At 46.0% G+C, this 17851-nt stretch overlaps 1 protein-coding gene across 3 annotated transcripts in view; it reads left to right on the top strand.

The window, feature by feature from the left end:
• The window catches only part of akap10 (A-kinase anchoring protein 10), a 118151-nt gene that overhangs the window by 34169 nt on the left and 66131 nt on the right, over positions 1-17851 (top strand). For 2 of the 3 annotated variants that reach the window (XM_033045641.1, XM_033045642.1), the window contains exon 2: positions 529-579. The exons of the other annotated variant lie outside the window; for it this stretch is intronic. In XM_033045641.1, the coding sequence (XP_032901532.1) occupies positions 529-579 (51 nt within the window). The remainder of the gene's footprint in view (positions 1-528; positions 580-17851) is intronic. 3 annotated transcript variants of the gene reach the window in all.

The following is a 17851-nucleotide window of genomic DNA, read 5'->3' as shown; positions in this document are numbered from 1 at the left end:
ACTATACCGCTGCGCGACCATTCCGCCTGTCCCTTGTCAAAAGGGCAGAGTAAGCTTGAGGGGCAAGTAGCCTATGTTCACACGAATCAGAATTCTCTACCGCTGCGCCACTGTGTTCAAATTAGTTGTGTTCTTCGCTTTTTTTAAAAGGTCAGTTGATGTGAGCTGACTTGTTCTATGAGTTGACTGGGTAGTGTAAATTTGTCAGTTATTAGCCAGCTACAATGAATTATAAATGTCATTACACCCATTGTAAAGAACAGAGTATGAAATGGAGACTTCAAACTTATTTTCTTTCATGTACGGTAAATGTTATGATCTGTCATGCCAATTGTCAGATAGAATGTGGTCAACCCTCCTGAATATGAATTTTAAGGGAATTGGAAGAATGCATGCACTTAAATGGTAAATGGCAAGGTAAATGCTAACGATGAAAACAAAAGCTTTTGTGGTACTTGTGACTGTAATAAACCAATACGAATATTGTCTGAAATGTATAATTCAGAATTTTTTTTAAATTTTGGACAGGTAAAGCCAAAGGTGAAAGAGAGAAAATACCAGAGACACAAACTAATAAAGGTAATTTAAAAAAAATGTAAATTGATGTTGTTTGAATGGGAAGGAAATTTAGGGTAGATGCCATACCTGTCTCTACATAGTGACACTTTAGAATCCAAGAACTCTCAAAGGCCTGTCCCACTTTCACGACCTCATTCACGACCTTTTTTACTCGTAGACATTTTCTATCATGTTGAAAAAATGCTCCGACCTACTTGATGCCACGAGTACCTACGACTAACATCACGACCTGCTACGACCTACCTACCGACCTACCTACTGACGACCTCCTACGACCTCGTGCCGACCATGCTGCGAGTATGTGTCAAGGGCAAACTCGGCAGAGGTTGTGAAAGTGGACAGGCCCTTAAAGCTGCTGTGTTTCAACGTGTGTCTCTTGGTCTGAATGACTGTCTTATTGATTGATTGAAATGTACAGCATGGAAACAGGCCCTTTGACCCTCCAAGTCCACACTGACCATCAATCAACCATTCACACTAGTTCTATGTAATCCAAATTTTGCATCCACCCCCCTACGTAAAAGGGCGATTTCCAGAGGGCCTATTCATCTACAGTCCGGCACATCTTTGGGATGTGGGAGGAAACTGGGGCACCCGGCGGAAACCAACGTGGTCACAGGGAGAATGTGCAAACTCCACACAGACAGCACCTGAGGTCAGGATCGAACCTGGGTCTCTGGCGTCGTGAGGCAGCAGCTCTACCAGCTGCACCACCTTACTGCCATATTTGTAATAGGTTTAATTGTTCATAATTTCCTTAAAGTGTTTGCTTCTAACAGTTTTTTGTGAATGATTAGCGATCGTGCCTTAATTGAGTTTATCCAACATTAGTGATATCATCTCGGTGGGCCGAAGGGCCTGCTTTCATGCTGTATCTCTAAACTAAAACTAAACAATCACTGCACCTAAATTTTTGAAATGTGTGCAGTTGACACTTACGGTATGGCCGTTTGGGTTATGAAACTTTGGTCTTACTGAATTTTCAGTTATGATCCATAAAATGCGGAATATAATTCTTCCGGTCTTTGTGTGTGAGGAAAATTAAATAAAAAGTGCAAAAAAAAAAAAAAAATCGTAGAGTCATACAGCGTAAAAACAAACTCTTCAGCCCAACTTATCCACACTGACCAGTATGCCCCTTTTATACTAGTCCCACCTGCTGATATCCCTCTAAACCTGACCTATCCATGTACCTGTCTAAACGTTTCTTAAAAGTTGCAATTGTACCTGTACCAACTACCTCCTCTGGCAGATCATTCCATACCTTTGTGTAAAAAAAAAGTTTCCCCTCAGGTTCCCATTAAATCTTTCCCCTCAATTATCTTTTCTTTCAACATGCATTTCTTGATGCATGCATAAATAACGTGGCTTATTTGCGGGAGGAGGCAGGCGTTGCATCTCCTGCGTGTTGCAAGGGCAAATACCTGAGGAGGGAGTGGCTTGGGTGGGATGGGATGAGTGAGCCGAGGAGTTGCGGAGGGTGGGGTGTTTGCGGAGGGCGAGAACAGGTGGAACTAGAAAGATGTGACTGTGATGGGATCACGTTAGAAGTGACAGAAGTGTCGGAGGATGATGCATTGGATGTAGAGGCTGGTGGGGTGAGAGATGAGGTCTATAGCCGACTTTACGGGCAGGTATCTTGGTCCCCCGGCGGTCTAGCCGGACCATTCCGGTACTGTTTGACTCCTCTCAGAGGACGTGACCTCTGTTGGTCCGGCAAAACAGATTATCTAGCAAGACTCTGGAATCAAGAGTGCCGGAAAATCGGTGGTGGACCTGTATAACCCCATATATCTGTTAAGGTCTAAAGCAGGGGTTGGCAACCTACGGCCTGGAATCCGAAATCATCCGGCCCTCAGGCTTTTTTTTTCTTCAATTGGTTATCACGATCTGGTAACTGCAGCCAGTCCCGGAGCACGCAAGCGACCTGGGCGTTACAAGCAGTCCAGGGGCAGGCGAGCATATCTGGGAACTGCAGCTAGTCCTGTGCACGAAGGCAACATTCTGCAATAAACGTTATTGTTACATTGACAGCAAGTCAGCCTTTGAAAATCATAGTCCATTCCTGATGCAACAGTAATCTTAATCAACCCGCCCTTATGTGAACAAAGCCACAATTGTTGCTGATGGAGGTTCTTTATCTGTTATATTTTATTTGTATGGATAGATTCACATAGGAATGTGATGGGTATTCTGCATTTTTAGTGCCATAGAATTTGTTCCTATTTTCTGTGTTTTCATAAGTTATAGGAACAGAATTAGGCCATTTGGTCCATCAAATCTACTCCATCATTCCATCATGCCAGATCTATCTTTCCTTCTCAACCCCATTCTGTCTTCTCCCCATACCCCGACACCCTTACTAGTCAAGAATCTGTCAATCTGCATCTTAAAAAAATCCAATAATCATGTATTGTCTTTCTGCTTAAACATATATTGTCTTTCTGCTGACTGGATAGCATGCAACAAAAGCTTTTCACTGTTCCTCAGTACACGTGACAGTACACTAAACTGACTTGGCCTCCACTGCCGTTCGTGGCAATGAATTCCACAGCTTCACACCCTAATTTTGCAAGTATGACTTTCCTATGTAGTATATTTTCTTTATCTTCTTTTGTGCAGACAATTGAAAGATATTTATATTAATTTGTCCATTTTTTTAAATCAACTTTTCAAAATCAAAGGCTGTGTATTGAGGGAGAAAAAAAGGATTGGTAACTTGGAAATAATTCACCATGGCAATCGTGAGATGAGATATTTTAGTTTAGTGCAGAGTTACAACATGGAAACAGACTCTTTGGCCCACTGAGTCTGCGACGACCAACAATCACCCATCCACTAGTTCTATCCTACACAATTTACACAAGCCAACCTACACATCTTTGGAACGTGTGGCAAAACCGGAGCACCTGGAGAAAACCCACCCAGTCACAGAGGGAACATACAAACTCTGTACAGACAGCACCCATAGTCACGATCAAACCTGGGTCTCTGGCGCTGTAAAGCAGGAACTCTACTGCTGCGCCACTGTGCCCTTGTGGCACTGTGCTGCCCTTATTAATTTTTGTTTCCAAGGATAAAAAGGATTGATTCATGCGCTTCCTGAAGGACATTTTTAAAACCTAATTAGGTTTGATTTTTTTTCTGATAATACTTGAATTACAGTTTGGGAGCAATGATACAGGACTTGCCGGAATGTTTGAACCATGTTCTGAGGTGAAACCAATGACAACGGAAGAAACTTGTATTTACATAGCACGTTATCTTGTACATCAATTCAATTTTTTGAGATTACTGAAAGCTTCTGTCTCGGTCTAAAAGGGTTTTGGATGCCATTTGCTGACCCATTCCTGATGTATTTTGGCACCTGTCTTCACTTTTCTCTTGTATCTCGAGCACACACTCATCTTCTCCCCATTCTTTGAATCTGCTATCCATAATCACAAATGTTCCATTTGACCATGGTTTGTTCATCCTCCCTGAGCATGAGCTATCTCTTTAGTTTTTTAGTTTTAGAGAAACAGGCACTTCGGCCCACTGAGTCCGCACCGACCTACGATCCCCGCACATTAACACTACCCTACACAGACTAGCAACAATTTTACATTTGCAGCAAGCCAATTAACCTACAAACGTGTATGTCTTTGGAGTGTGGTAGGAAACCGAAGATCTTGAAGTAAACTCACGCAGGTCACGGGGAGAACGAACAAACTCCGTACAGACAAGCACCTGTCATCAGGATTGAACCTTGGTCTCTGGCGCAGTAAGGCAGTAGCTCTACCGCTGCACCACCTTGCCACCCTTTTATGCTATTGATCATTATATCCCCTTTTAACATTTCTCAAAGCCCTCTGTGATTTGGGTTTCTATAGTTTACGGTACGATACGATACGATACGATACAATTTATTTGTCATTTGGACCCCTTGAGGTCCAAACGAAATGACGTTTCTGCAGCCATACATTACAAACAAATAGACCCAAGACACAACATAATTTACATAAACATCCATCACATTGCTGTGATGGAAGGCCAAAAAAACTTATCTCTCCACTGCACTCCCCCCCCCCCCCCACCCGATGTCAGAGTCAAAGTCAAAGCCCCCGGCGGGCGATGGCGAATTGTCCCGCGGCCATTAAAGCCACGCCGGGTGATGCAAGGTCGCACACCGGGTTCTAGATGTTAGAGCCCCCGGCGTGCGCTCGCAGAGTCCCGCGGCCATTCCAAGCCGCACGGGGCGATGATGTAAGGCCCCGCTCCAGGAGCTCTTCAACCCCGCAACTCGGGCGGGAGAAGTCGCCGTTGCGGGAGCCCTGAAAAGCGGTCTCCCCCCAGGGACCCGCGGGCTCCCGGTGCCGCCGTCCGCCAGACCCGCAGTTGCAGTCTCCGAAGCTCCGGAGGTCGGGCCGCAGCAGCGCTCCACCACCGCTCCACCCGCTCTGGACTCGGCCAGCTCCGCGACGGTGAGGTGAGTAGTCGGCACCAGAGCCCCCGGTCTTCCTGTTGGAGGCCGCTCCTCGTTGCAGCCCCAACGACAACGGAGACCCGACAAAGAAAAGGTCGGGTCTCCCGTGCAGGGAGAGATTTAAAAGTTACCCCCTCCCTCCCACCCCACCCCCACCCCCCCACACACATACCACAACAAAAAATAACAAAAACTACATAAAAACAGACATAAAATAATAAAAACGCAGACGGACTGCAGAGGCCGCTGCTGACGAGAGTCGCGCCGCCCACCGATGCCACTCCATTTTCATCATTTCTTTTGTTTCTATTTTTACCTATTGCAATTACGAGATATCTATATTACAAGGCAAACATTCCTAACATCGCTCTGTATATCTTTCCCATACCTTTCCTTTTCTTCATATAGCCCTTCAGTGTGGATTCACATGAAACAAAAATGCATGGCTTAACCTTTCCCATCTCTTCGTAATTAGGCCGTTCCTTCTCTTCCAACCATCTGTTGAACAATGCATTTGACATATTGCAATACTGAAACATTGAGGTCATTCTTTGATTCCTGTAAACGTCTAAACATTTCTGTTCTTTGTATTTGCCTGCCTGCTTGACAGCTCCGATTCCTGTTGTCGATCTGGTCCTGTACGCTATTTGGTATTGAGCTGAATTTGTTTCTCTGCCTCCATTGCTGCCCTTTTTTTCCCCTTCATAGACGACACAATGAACCCTGAGAAACTCACTGGAAGTCCTTGGAAGATATAGACAAAAGCAAGAACATACAATATAATGTGGGAAAATGTGAGCTAATCCATTTGATTAGAATCAAAAAGAAAGGTGGAGTTATTTTTAAGTTATCTTTGGGACACACCAACATCTGCAGTGCTTTGTTTCTATAGGAGAGTACAGCATAGAAACGGGCCCTTTGGCCCACAATGTTTGTGCCAAAATGATTTATGGGAAATGATTTGACAAGCTAGGCCTACATTTTCTGGACTTTAGTAAAGACGTGACTTGATTGAAACAAGATTCTGAAGACTTTTGGTAGAGTTGATGTGGGAGGATGTTTCCTCGTAGGAGAATCTTTAAAAAGAAGCTAAATAATAACCCATTTAAGACAAAGGAGAGAGTTTTTCTGAATGTTATAAGTTTTTGAATTCTCTTCCTTAAAAGCCATTGAGAGCAGAGTCTCAGGATACTTTTAAGGCTGCGGTAGTTAGATTAGGTGGGAGTGCAGAGTGGAGGTTACAAGCACATTAATCAATCTCTTAATTTAGTTTAGAGATACAGCATGGAAACAGGCCCTTCGGCCCACCGAGTCCACTGCGATCACCCCGTACACTAGCACAATCCCACACACTAGGGTCAATTTACCAAAGCCAATTAACCTACAAACCTGTACGTGTTTGGAATGTGGGAGGAAACATCAGCACCCAGAGAAAACCCACATGGTCAGAGGGAGCACTCATAGTCAGGATCGATCCAGGATCTCTGGCGCTGTAAGGTAGCAACTTTACAGCTGCGCCAATGTGCCGCCTGTCTCTTATTATAAGGGCAGAGCAAACTTGAGGGGCAAGTAGCCAATCTTATGTTCACACGTCTCTGAGTTATAAGAACATCTCCAGTCTTATTGAATGGGGGAGCAGGGCCTCGATACCCTTCTTGTGTTCATTCCATGTGTTATGTTCTTGCAACGTTTCATCACTCTTTGCTGAAATGCAGGGACTGGATTTTACGGGACAGGGATGTAATGCTGCGACTTTATAAGGCATTTGGAGTATTGTGAGCAGTTTTCGGAAGGATGTGTTGGCATTGGAGAAAGTCCACAGAGGAGGTTTACAAGAATGATCCCAGGAATTTGTGGGTTAACATATCATGAGCGCTTGACAACACAGGTCCTGTACTCGCTGGAGTTTAGAAGGATGAGGGGGGGAACCTCATGAAACTTACCGAATAGTGAACGGCCTGGATAGTGGATGGGAAGAGGATGTTTCCACTCGTGGCCTCAGAATAAAAGGACGTACCTTTAGAAAGGAGATGAGGAGGAATTTCTTTAGTTGGAGCATGGACAGACGGCTGTGGAGGCTAAGTCATTGGGTATTTATAAGGCACAGATTGACAGATTATTAATTAGTAAGGATGTCAGAGGTTATGGGGAGAAGGCAGGAGAATGGGGTTGAGAGGGAAAGATAGATCAGCCATGATTAAATGGTGGGGTAGACTTGATGGACCGAATGGCCGAATTCTGCACCTACGACATGAACTTTGGAGCTTTTACTTTTGAACCTTACTGCTCACTTTTCATAGTTTGGAACAACAGCATTGTTTGCTTATTGAGTCCCAGTCCTACCAGTACATTGATCTGAACCAGGTTCCATTGTCAGCCTGTGCCTCGAGGAAATCATTTTCAGCATCTTTCATTTTTCAAATACCTTTAATGAGTTTGCCTTGATTGATCTGCTCAATTACCTGCTCCGTCAACTGTTACTGGAAGCTATTTTCACATTTTTCAATCATGTCAGAGGAACTAACACATAAATCGAATCGAATATAGCTTGCAATCCAAATATAGATTGGCAAACCTCAATACGAACAGATTATTACAATGTTTTAAAGAAGGAACAGCAGATGCTGGAAAATCGAAGGTAGACAAAAATGTTATTCAAAACTGCCGGCGGGACATCAACCGCCTCAACTTCTCCACTCCCCTGTCTCACTCCAATCTCCCCCCCCCCCGAATGTACAGCCATCGACTCACTCCACAACAACCCAGACTGAATTATCAAACCCGCCGACAAGGAAGGTGCCGTGGTAGTGTGGCGCGTCGATCTCTACAAAGCTGAGGCCACGCGCCAACTCTCGGACACCTCCTCTTAATTACCCCTGGACCATGACCCCACAGACGAGCACCAGGCCACTATCTCTAGCACCATCACTTCATCCACTCAGGCTCCCTGCCCCCCCGTGCCTCCAACCTCATCGTTCCCCAGCCCCGCACGGCCCGATTTTACCTTCTCCCCAAAATCCACAAACCTGACTGTCCTGGTGGACCCATTGTCTCTGCCTGTTCATGCCCTACCGAACTTATTTCCACATACCTTGACTCCTTCCTATCCCCCCTTGGTTGAATCCCTCCCTACCTATGTTCAAGACACCTCAGACACTCTCCGTCGTCTCCGAGCATTCCATTCTCTAGGCCCCCATCCTCTCATCTTCACTATGGACGTCCAGTCACTCTACACCTCCATCCCCCACCAGGAGGGTCTCAAAGCCCTCCGGTTCTTCCTCGACCGGAGAATCAACCTACACCCATTCACTGATACTCTCCTCTGCCTAGAGTAGTGTAGCTGGTCCTTTCCCTCAATAACTTCACTTTGACTCCTCCCATTTCCTCCAAATACAAGGCGTAGCTATGGGCATGCGCATGGGCCCCAGCTATGCCTGCCTCTTTGTCGGGTACGTCGAACAATCCTTGTTCGAGGCGTACCAGGGCCCCATCCCCGACCTCTACCTCCGCTACATCAACGATTGCTTTGGTGCTACCTCCTGCACCCACACACAACTGACTGACTTCATCCACTTCACCACTAATTTCCATCCGGCACTCAAATACACCTGGACCATTTCCGACACTTCCCTACCATTTCTTGACCTCACTATCTCCATCGCAGGTGATAGACTTCTGACCGACATCCACTATAAACCCACTGACTCCCATGGCTATCTAGATTACACTTCTTCCCACCCTGCTTCCTGTAAGGACTCCATCCCGTACTCCCAATTCCTCCGTCTACGCCGCATCATCTCCCAGGATGAGGTGTTCCACACCAGGGCATCGGAAATGTCCTCATTCTGCAGGGAACGGGGGTTCCCCTCCCCTACTATAGATGAGGCTCTCACCAGGGTCTCTTCCATACCCCGTAACACTGCTCTCTCTCCCCATCCCCCCACTCGTAACAAGGGCAGAGTCCCCCTAGTCCTCACCTTTCACCCCACCAGCCGTCACGTACAAATAGTCCTCCGTCATTTTCGCCACCTCCAACGTGACCCCACCACTCGCCACATCTTCCCATCTCCCCCCATGTCTGCCTTCCGCAAAGACCGCTCCCTCCCTAACTCCCTGGTCAATTCTTCCCTTCCCTCCCGCACCACCCCCTCCCCGGGCACTTTCCCTTGCAACCACAAGAGATGCTACACTTGTCGCTTTACCTCCCCCCTCGACTCCATTCAAGGACCCAAGCAGTCGTTGCAGGTGCGACAGAGGTTCACCTGCATCTCCTCCAACCTCATCTATTGCATCCGCTGCTCTAGATGTCAGCTGATCTACATCGGTGAGACTAAGCGTAGGCTTGGCAATCGTTTCGCCGAACACCTCCGCTCGGTTCGCATTAACCAACCTGAGCTCCCGGTGGCTCAGCACTTCAACTCCCCCTTCCAATCTGAATCCGACCACTCTGTCCTGGGCCTCCTCCATGGCCAGAGTGAGCACTACCGGAAATTGGAGGAGCAGCACCTCATATTCTGCTTGGGCAGTCTGCACCCTAGCGGCATAAACATTGAATTCTCCAATTTCCAGTAGCCCTTGCTGTCTCCTCAGCTTTCCCTCAGCCCTCGGGCTCCTCCTCTTCCTTTCTCCTTTCTTCTTTCTTCTCCCTCCACCCTACATCAATCTGAAGAAGGGTTTCGGCCCGAAACATTGCCTATTTCCTTCGCTCCATAGATGCTGCTGCACCCGCTGATTTTCTCCAGCACTTTTGTCTACCTTATTACAATGTTTGCTGTTCTCAATGTAACGGGCTGCTTATTTAATGAAGATAGACACAAAATGCTGGAGTAACTCAGCAGGTCAGGCAACATCACTGGAGAAAAGGAATAGGTGTTTCGGGTCAAGAAGAGTCTTGACCCAATACATCACCTATTCCTTTTCTTCAGAGATGCTGCCTGACCCGCTGAGCTACTCCAGCTTTTTGTGTCTATCTTTGGTGTAAACCAGCATCTGCAGTTCCTTCCTACACTGCTTATTCAATGATGATCCTTAATCATAGTGTTGCACAGATGGTTTTATTAATCTGACCAAGTATCCTTGAGTTGAATAGGAAACTATCCACAAAATCTGCATGGCTTGCTCAGTATTTTCAGCATTTTCTGTTTTTTTAGTTTAGTTGTCAGCTGTTATTATTTATTTTAACATTTTCAAAATATTACCTATTGCATACATTCAAATGTATTATTTAAAAATCATGACAAATAATTACAACGATGTGACTAGTATTAAAATAGAAAGATTATACTTTTTTTTAGCACAGTGATTCTAGTGTTTGCTAAATTATTCAGTGCCTTTTAATACATTCAAAGTTTTCAGCAAAGGGGGCGGTGCGGTGGCGCAGCTGGTAGAGCTGCTGCCTCACAGCGCCAGAGACATGGGTTTGATCCTGATCTCAGGTGCAGTCTGTGCGGAGTTTGCATGTTCTCCCCATGGCTGCGTGGGTTTTGCTCCGCTTTCCTCCTACGGCCCAAAGCCGTGCGGGTTTGTAGGTTAATTGGCCTCTGTATGTTGTCTCCAGTATGTAGGGAGTGAATGAGAAAGTGGGATAACATAGTTATTTGTGTTTAAGAAGGAACTGCAGATGCTGGAAAATCGAAGGTACACAAAAGTGCTGGAGAAACTCAGCGGGTGCAGCAGCATCTATGGAATGAAGGAAATAGGCAACGTTTCGGGCCGAAACCCTTCTTCAGACTGATGGGGGGGGGTGGGGGGGGGGGGGGGGGGGGGGGGGGGGGGGGGGGGGGCAGGGCAGGGAGAAGAAAGGAAAAAGGAGGAGGAGGAGCCCAAGGGCTGAGGGAGAGATAGGAAGGGGAGGAGACAGCAAGGGCTAACAAAATTCGGAGAATTCAAAGAACATAGTTAGTTTAGTTTATGTCACATGTACCGAGGTACAGTGTATAGCTTTTGTTGCGTGCTAACCAGTCAGCGGAAAGACAATTACATTACATGATTACAATCGAGCCCTTCACAGTGTACAGATACATGATTAAGGGAATATCATGAATGACGTTCAGTATAAGATAAAGCCAGTAAAGTCGGATCAAAGATAGTCCAACGTAGATAGTAGTTCTGGACTGCTCTCTAGTTGGAGTAGGATGGTTCAGTTGCTTGATAACAGCTGGGAAGAAGCTGTCCCTGAATCTGGAGGTGTGCATTTTCACACTGCTATATCTTTTGCCCGATGGGAGAGGGGAGAAGAGGGAGTAGCCAGGGTGTGTCCCATCTTTGATTATGCTGCTGGCCTTGCTGAGGCAGTGTGGGGTATAAAGGGAGTCAATGGAAGGGAGATTGGCCTGTGTGAATCTCTGCAATTTCTTGCAGTCTGGGATGGAGCTGTTCCCAAACCTTGCTGTGATGCATCAGTGGGCCGAAGGACCTGTTTCCGTGCTGTATCTCTAAAATCTATAATGAAACTGGGTATTATGGAAAGTAGTATTTAGATTATGGTGCTCGGCTCCACTTTTAATTTGAGTTAACTTTTCCTTTTTGGAGGGGGCGCTGCTCTGGCAGCAGCCATGTCATGCGGCTCGTCAGTTTTTCAACTTTTTTTTTATTTTTTAGTATGTTTTAAAGTCTGTATTTAATGTTTCTTTGTGTGTTTTGTGTGGGGGGTGGTGTGGGGGGGTGAGGGGGAAACCGCATCGGTCGCCTCCTCCACGGAGAGGCGAGTTTTTCCAGGTCGCCTCCCCCGTGGCCTAACATCAAGGATCGACGCGGCCTTTCCCGGAGACGCCCCCGGGGCTTCAGCGGCGGGCGCAGCGTGGACTCTCGGCGTGGAGCGGGTGAGCCCTCGCTGGAGGGGAGCACTCCGTTTCGCTGGCAGCCTGAAGTCGCAGCCTGAAGTCGCGGTCTGCAGAGCTCCAGCTGGTGCGGCGTCTACAGCCCGGGATCTCACGTTGGGGACCCGGGGGAAGAAGAAGCCATCACTGCCGGCCCGCGGCCGACTTCTACCGCGGGTCCGGCATGGACTTACCATCACCCCTGGAGGGGAGCTTCGAACGCCGGCCCTGCAGTCTACGGTGCTTCTGGCTGCGGCGGGACTTTAAATCTCGACCGCTGGCCTGCAACCTACAACAACTTAAAGCCGCGGTCTCTGGTGAGGAAGAGCCGATCCTGGACTGACTCTGGACTCTGGTCCTGACCACGGGGGGGGAAATGGAGGAGGACTGGCCAAATGTTGTGCCTTCCACCACAGTGATGAATGCTGTGGTGGATGTTTGTGTTACTATTTTATTGTGGTTGTGTGTTCTTTATTATTGTATCGCTGCAGACAACCCAAATTTCCACCAGCCTGGCTGTGTGGCAATAAATTATATCTAATCTAATCTAATCTATGATGATATTGGCACAGATGAGTCAGGTATGGGAACATAGATTATTTTTAACCTCAGATTTTTTTTTTAATAGAACTTGGAAATGGAGCATCAACATTTCCTCACATTAAGGAACTTAAAATGGAATACCAGACTCTTTGAACTAGATTCCCTTGTGTTGTTGGCTTCCGCGGAGCCGCCTGCTAAATTGTTCTTGCCCCAGAGTTATATAGCTGAATAACATAATTCTTGCAACAGTGTCTGTAATTTCAATAAGGTGCAGAGATGAAGTGATATATTTATGCAATTCTATTGCAGTCATTTCCTTCCATTATGATTTATATTAAAGTGTGTTGGCAGACATGCAATACTGTGAAACGTGCCAGATTAAACTGGAGAGGTCAATTGGTTAAGGTTTTATCCTTCGAGACGCGCTGTTGTGAAGCTGCAACACAAGTGAAGTGTTAGCTATTATTATTATTCTGTCACTGATATCAATATCATTTCGAGCTAATCACCGTTAAACATAGTTAACGTTAAACTTAGTTAACTGTACAACTCCCCTCCCCCCTTTCTGTTGTGGGGTAGACTGACCCCTTCTCCCCCCCGCTCCCCAATTTCCATGCTATACCCCTCATCTAAACCAACCTCGATTCCCCCATGGACATTTTATCACAAGATGTTCTATAAGACAAAGTTTCTCAGGAACAAAAATGTGATGTTACTTTCAGCAGATCCACATTGAGTAAGACTGACACGAAATGCTGGAGTAACTCAGCGGGACAGGCAACAACTCTGGAGAGAAGGAATGGATCTGAAGAAGGGTCTTGACTGGAAACGTCACCCATTCCTTCTCTCCAGAGATGCTGCCTGTCGCGCTGAGTTCGTCCAGCATTTTGTGTCCACCTTCAATTTAAACCAGTATCTGCAGTTCTTTCCTACACATTGAGTAAGACTGAATCTGGCACCCTCGGGACTGGTGGTGTTGGACTAGCAAATTGTTTGGTCTTTTAATTCTCTTCTTTTAGATGGACGTGACATTAAAATAATTTTTCCACTGAACCTGGTAAGTTTAAAGGGGGAAAAAAAGGACATAAATTGCCGGAGTCAGGCCACATCTCCAACATGGATAGAACCAGAAGGTGAGCGGGCAAAGAATTATTAGCATCTGAGGGGTAACCTTTTCACACAAAGGGTGGTGGGTGTATGGAACGAGCTGCTGGAGGAGACAGTTGAGGCAGGTATTATCGCAAGGTTTAAGAAACAGTTAGGCAGGTGCATGAATGGGACAGATTTAGAGGGATGCGGGCCAGGTGCGATTCGTGTAGATGGGACATGTGGGTCAGTGTGGGCAAGTTGGGCTGAAGGCTAAGACTCTGAGGTAACCATGTTCCATCAGGATTTCAGAATGGTCATATTGCAGATTATCAGATTTTAACTGTATCCATGTTTCAGCTATCCGTTCTCCAGAAATGATGCCTGACCAACTGAATTACTCCAACATTATTCAGACTGACGAAGGTTTCGGCCTGAAACGTTGCCTATTTTCTTCGCTCCATAGATGCTGCTGCACCCGCTGAGTTTCTCCAGCACTTTTGTCTACCTTCCACCATATTATGGTCACTGTTGCCTAAGGGGCCTTGCACAACAAGATCGCTAACTAATCCTTCCTCATTACACAATACCCAGTCTAGGATGGCCTGCTTTCTAGTCGGTTCCTCTACATATTGGTTTAAAAACCCATCCTGTATACATTCGAGGAAATCCTCCTCCTCAGCAATGTTACCAAGTTGGTTGGCCCAAACTATATGTAGATTAAAGTCACCCATGATAACCGCTGTCTCTTTGCCACACGCATCCCTGCTTGATGCTATCTCCAACCTCCCTGCTGCTGTTTCGTGGTCTGTACACCAATTCAACAAGCGTTTTCTGCCCTTGGCTATTTCGCAGTTAGTTCTACCCGTACAGATTCTACAGCTTCCAGGCTAATGTCTCTCCTTACTATTGCATTAATCTCCTCTTTAACCAGCAATGCCACCCCACCTCCTCTTCCTTTCTGTCTATCCTTCCTGAATATCGAACACCCCTGCATGTTTAGCTCCCAGCCTTGTTCACCCTGGAGCCATGTCTCCGTAATTCCATCTATATCATATACCTTAACTACTAACTGCACATTCAATTCATCCACCTTATTACGAATGCTCCTCGCATTAAGGCACAAAGCTTTCAGGTTCGTTTTTCTTATCTCACTTCTGCCTTTTGCTTCTGTCCACGTTTTATGGCCCTCTGCCTCCTTGCATTGGTTCCCATCCCCCTGCCCTGTTAGTTTAAACGTGACCTTTCCTACACTCTCTTTCCCGTTAACTGCACGCATACGCGTCCACGTTGTTGACTCCACCCCTCTACTGTTAAGTTTAAACCCACCCGTGTAGCACTAGCAAACCTGCCTGCAGAATGTCGGTCTCCTTCCAATTAAGGTGCAATCCATCCCTTTTGTACAGGTCACCCCTGCCCCAGAAGAGATCCCAGTGATCTAGAAATCTAAATGCCTGCCCCCTGCACCAACTCCTCAGCCACACATTCAGATCCCCAAACTCCCTGTTCCTACCCTCACTAGCACGAGGTACTGGAAGCAACCCAGAGATGACCACCCTAGACGTCCTGCTTTTCAGCCTCCTACCTAGTTCTCTATACTCACGTTGCAGTACCTCCTTCCTCTTCTTACCCAAGTCATTTGTTCCCACAGGTGTAGTGGTCAGAGACACCAGCAGTGCCCCTGACTTCCCACATCCTGCAACAAATGCAGTGCAATGACATTCCTGCCATCACAAGGTTAAATATTTAAATGACACACACAACAGATTCAAGTGTAGCCTCCTCCCCGATGACTCTTGAGCCAAAGACTCGCACTTTACCTCACCAAGGCCGCGCCTAACAGGCCGCTCCCTTAGATAATAGACAATAGGTGCAGAGAGTAGGCCATTCGGCCCTTCGAGCCAGCACCGCCATTCTATGTGATCATGGCTGATCATCCTCAATCAGTACCCCGTTCCTACTTTCTCCCCGTATCGCCTGACTCCGCTATCTTTAAGAGCCCTATCTAGCTCTCACTTGAAAGTATCCAGAGAACCGGCCTCCACTGTTCTCTTAGGCAGAGAATTCCACAGACTCACCACTCTCAGAAAGTTCTTAGAAAGATCTTAGAAAGCGCGAGTTGGAGTGAGGAGTGGGATTGGTGATCTTATTTGGTCTTGAAGTATTACAATGGAATTCTTTAGATGGACGAACTTTCACTTTATAATCTCTATTGAACAGATCTCGGAGTACTATCTCCATGCTGCAGCCAAAATGTTAGCCTAACTTGTAAGGTCCATTCTTGGAATGTTATACCCAGGCCAAAATGTACCTTGAGGAAAAGGATATTGGCTTCTGCGCCACTATCCCAAGTGCCGTTATTGTCAATAAGCTTACAGTAGTGTATTGCTACTAATGCACAAAGCTTGATCTATGGTTAGAGCACACGAGTTTACATTTCCCAATTTTCTCTCGATAGCATGTTAAATAATATAATCATGTAAGTTAAGCGATAAATAATGGCAAGGACATCCGAAGAGATTCCTAGAAAGTTCATCTGCTGCAGCTGAATTTTTTTCCAAAGATCCCATGGAATAATTTGAAGAGCATGGATGCTCACCAGCCTTTTACTTTAGTTTAATTTAGAGATACAGTGTGGAAACAGGCCCTTCGGCCCACTGAGTCAGCGCCGGCCAGCGATCACTCGTACACTAGTTCTATCCTATATGCAAGTGACTATTTCCAGGAGCCATTTATCCTACAAACCTGCACATCTTTGGAATGTGGGAGGAAATCAGAGCACCCGGAGAAAACCCACGCGGTCACAGGGAGAACGTATGGACAGCACCCGTAGTCAGGATCAAACCTGGGTCTCTGGTACTGTAAGGCAGCAACCCTACGGCTGAACCACAGAGCCATCCCATTTGATAGTTGTTCCTCAGCCAGTACTTCTGCAATGTAAATGTGGCTCTAAATTACAATGGGAAATCCTGAAATTCAAAAAGTGTTTACTTAAATGTGAATATATTTCTTTGAAAAATATTTGATTGGAGCCATCATTGGTTTCAACGGGGTGATACTATATGGTGAGGAATTGGTTTGCATGAAAATAAAAGGCTTTGGACTGAATTGTCTAAGTTTTTGATTTGACGTTGATCCCAGGCGTAACTGCTAACTTGTTCCAGAGAGCCCAAAAGAGTAGGAACAGCACCCGTACAAGTCCAAACAAATGTAAACCTGTACGCTGTTAAATAATGGTTTCAACACAAAACACGGTGGCGCAGTGGTAGAGTTACTGCCTTACAGTGCCAGAGTCCGGGGTTCAATCCTGACTACGGGTGCTGTCTGTACGGAGTTTGTACGTTCTCCCTGTTTCTTGCGTGGGTTTTCTCCGGGATCTCTGGTTTCCTGCCAAACTCCAATTACGTACAGCTATGTAGGCTAATTGGCTTGGTAAAATTGTAAATTGCCCCTTTTATGTGTACGATGGCGTTAGTGTACAGGGATCGCCAGTCGGCATGGAATCGGTGGGCCGAAGGGCCTGTTTCTGCAGTGTATCTCTATCTCTAAACAAATATGGTGATTAAATGCATTTATCAAACATGGAAGGATGTAAAACTCAGCTTTGGAATGCCTGCCAATTCAGAATGCCACTTCTCGCTGTGTGCGACCTTTTAATTCATTCAAATTATGCCATTATGGGATCTTGTTACAGCAGTTATTCTGATAACTTGTGAAATGAAGAGTGGCTTTATGATTGTTTGTTTTCAAGTGTGTTAAGCCCAAGTTAGTGAAATGATGCTTTTCCCAAGGCTGTTCGAATCCTAAATTTCAGAAGGTCACATTACTTTGCACGAAAAAGTACCATTGAATTTCTACAAAGGCTGTTGGTGCGACTAACTTAGCTGCTGAGCAGTAAATTTATACTTGTCAATTGCACTTACGTGTTGTCAATATTTCCTGTTTTAAGTTACAATCAGAAATTGTTGGTGCTGTGAACACGATGAAATATCATCTGCTCACTCTAATTGAACAATTACACCACCTGCTTAAATTGCAGGCATTTTTCAAAATCAGTGCTTTGCAACTCTTTGGAGCTAAACTGCAATTAAGCACTCGAAGAGGGCTCTTGGTTGAATGTAACAGGTTCAAATGCATTGACGGCGTGGATAAGTGGTTATTGACTTTAGATTTTAGAGATGCAGCGTGGAAACACCGAGTCCGTGCCAACCAGCGATCCCCATGCATTAGAACTATCCTACACACTAGGGGTCAATTTACAATTTTTACCAAAGCCAATTAACCTACAAACTTGCACGTCTTTGGCGTGTGGGAGGAAACCGGAGCACCCGGAGGAAACCCACGCAGTCACAGGGAGAAC

This window comes from Amblyraja radiata, chromosome 28, assembly GCF_010909765.2.
Source record: "Amblyraja radiata isolate CabotCenter1 chromosome 28, sAmbRad1.1.pri, whole genome shotgun sequence".
Classification (NCBI taxonomy): Eukaryota; Metazoa; Chordata; class Chondrichthyes; order Rajiformes; family Rajidae; genus Amblyraja; species Amblyraja radiata.
Note: the sequence above shows the minus strand (reverse complement) of the source record. Positions and strands in the feature narration are given on the sequence as shown.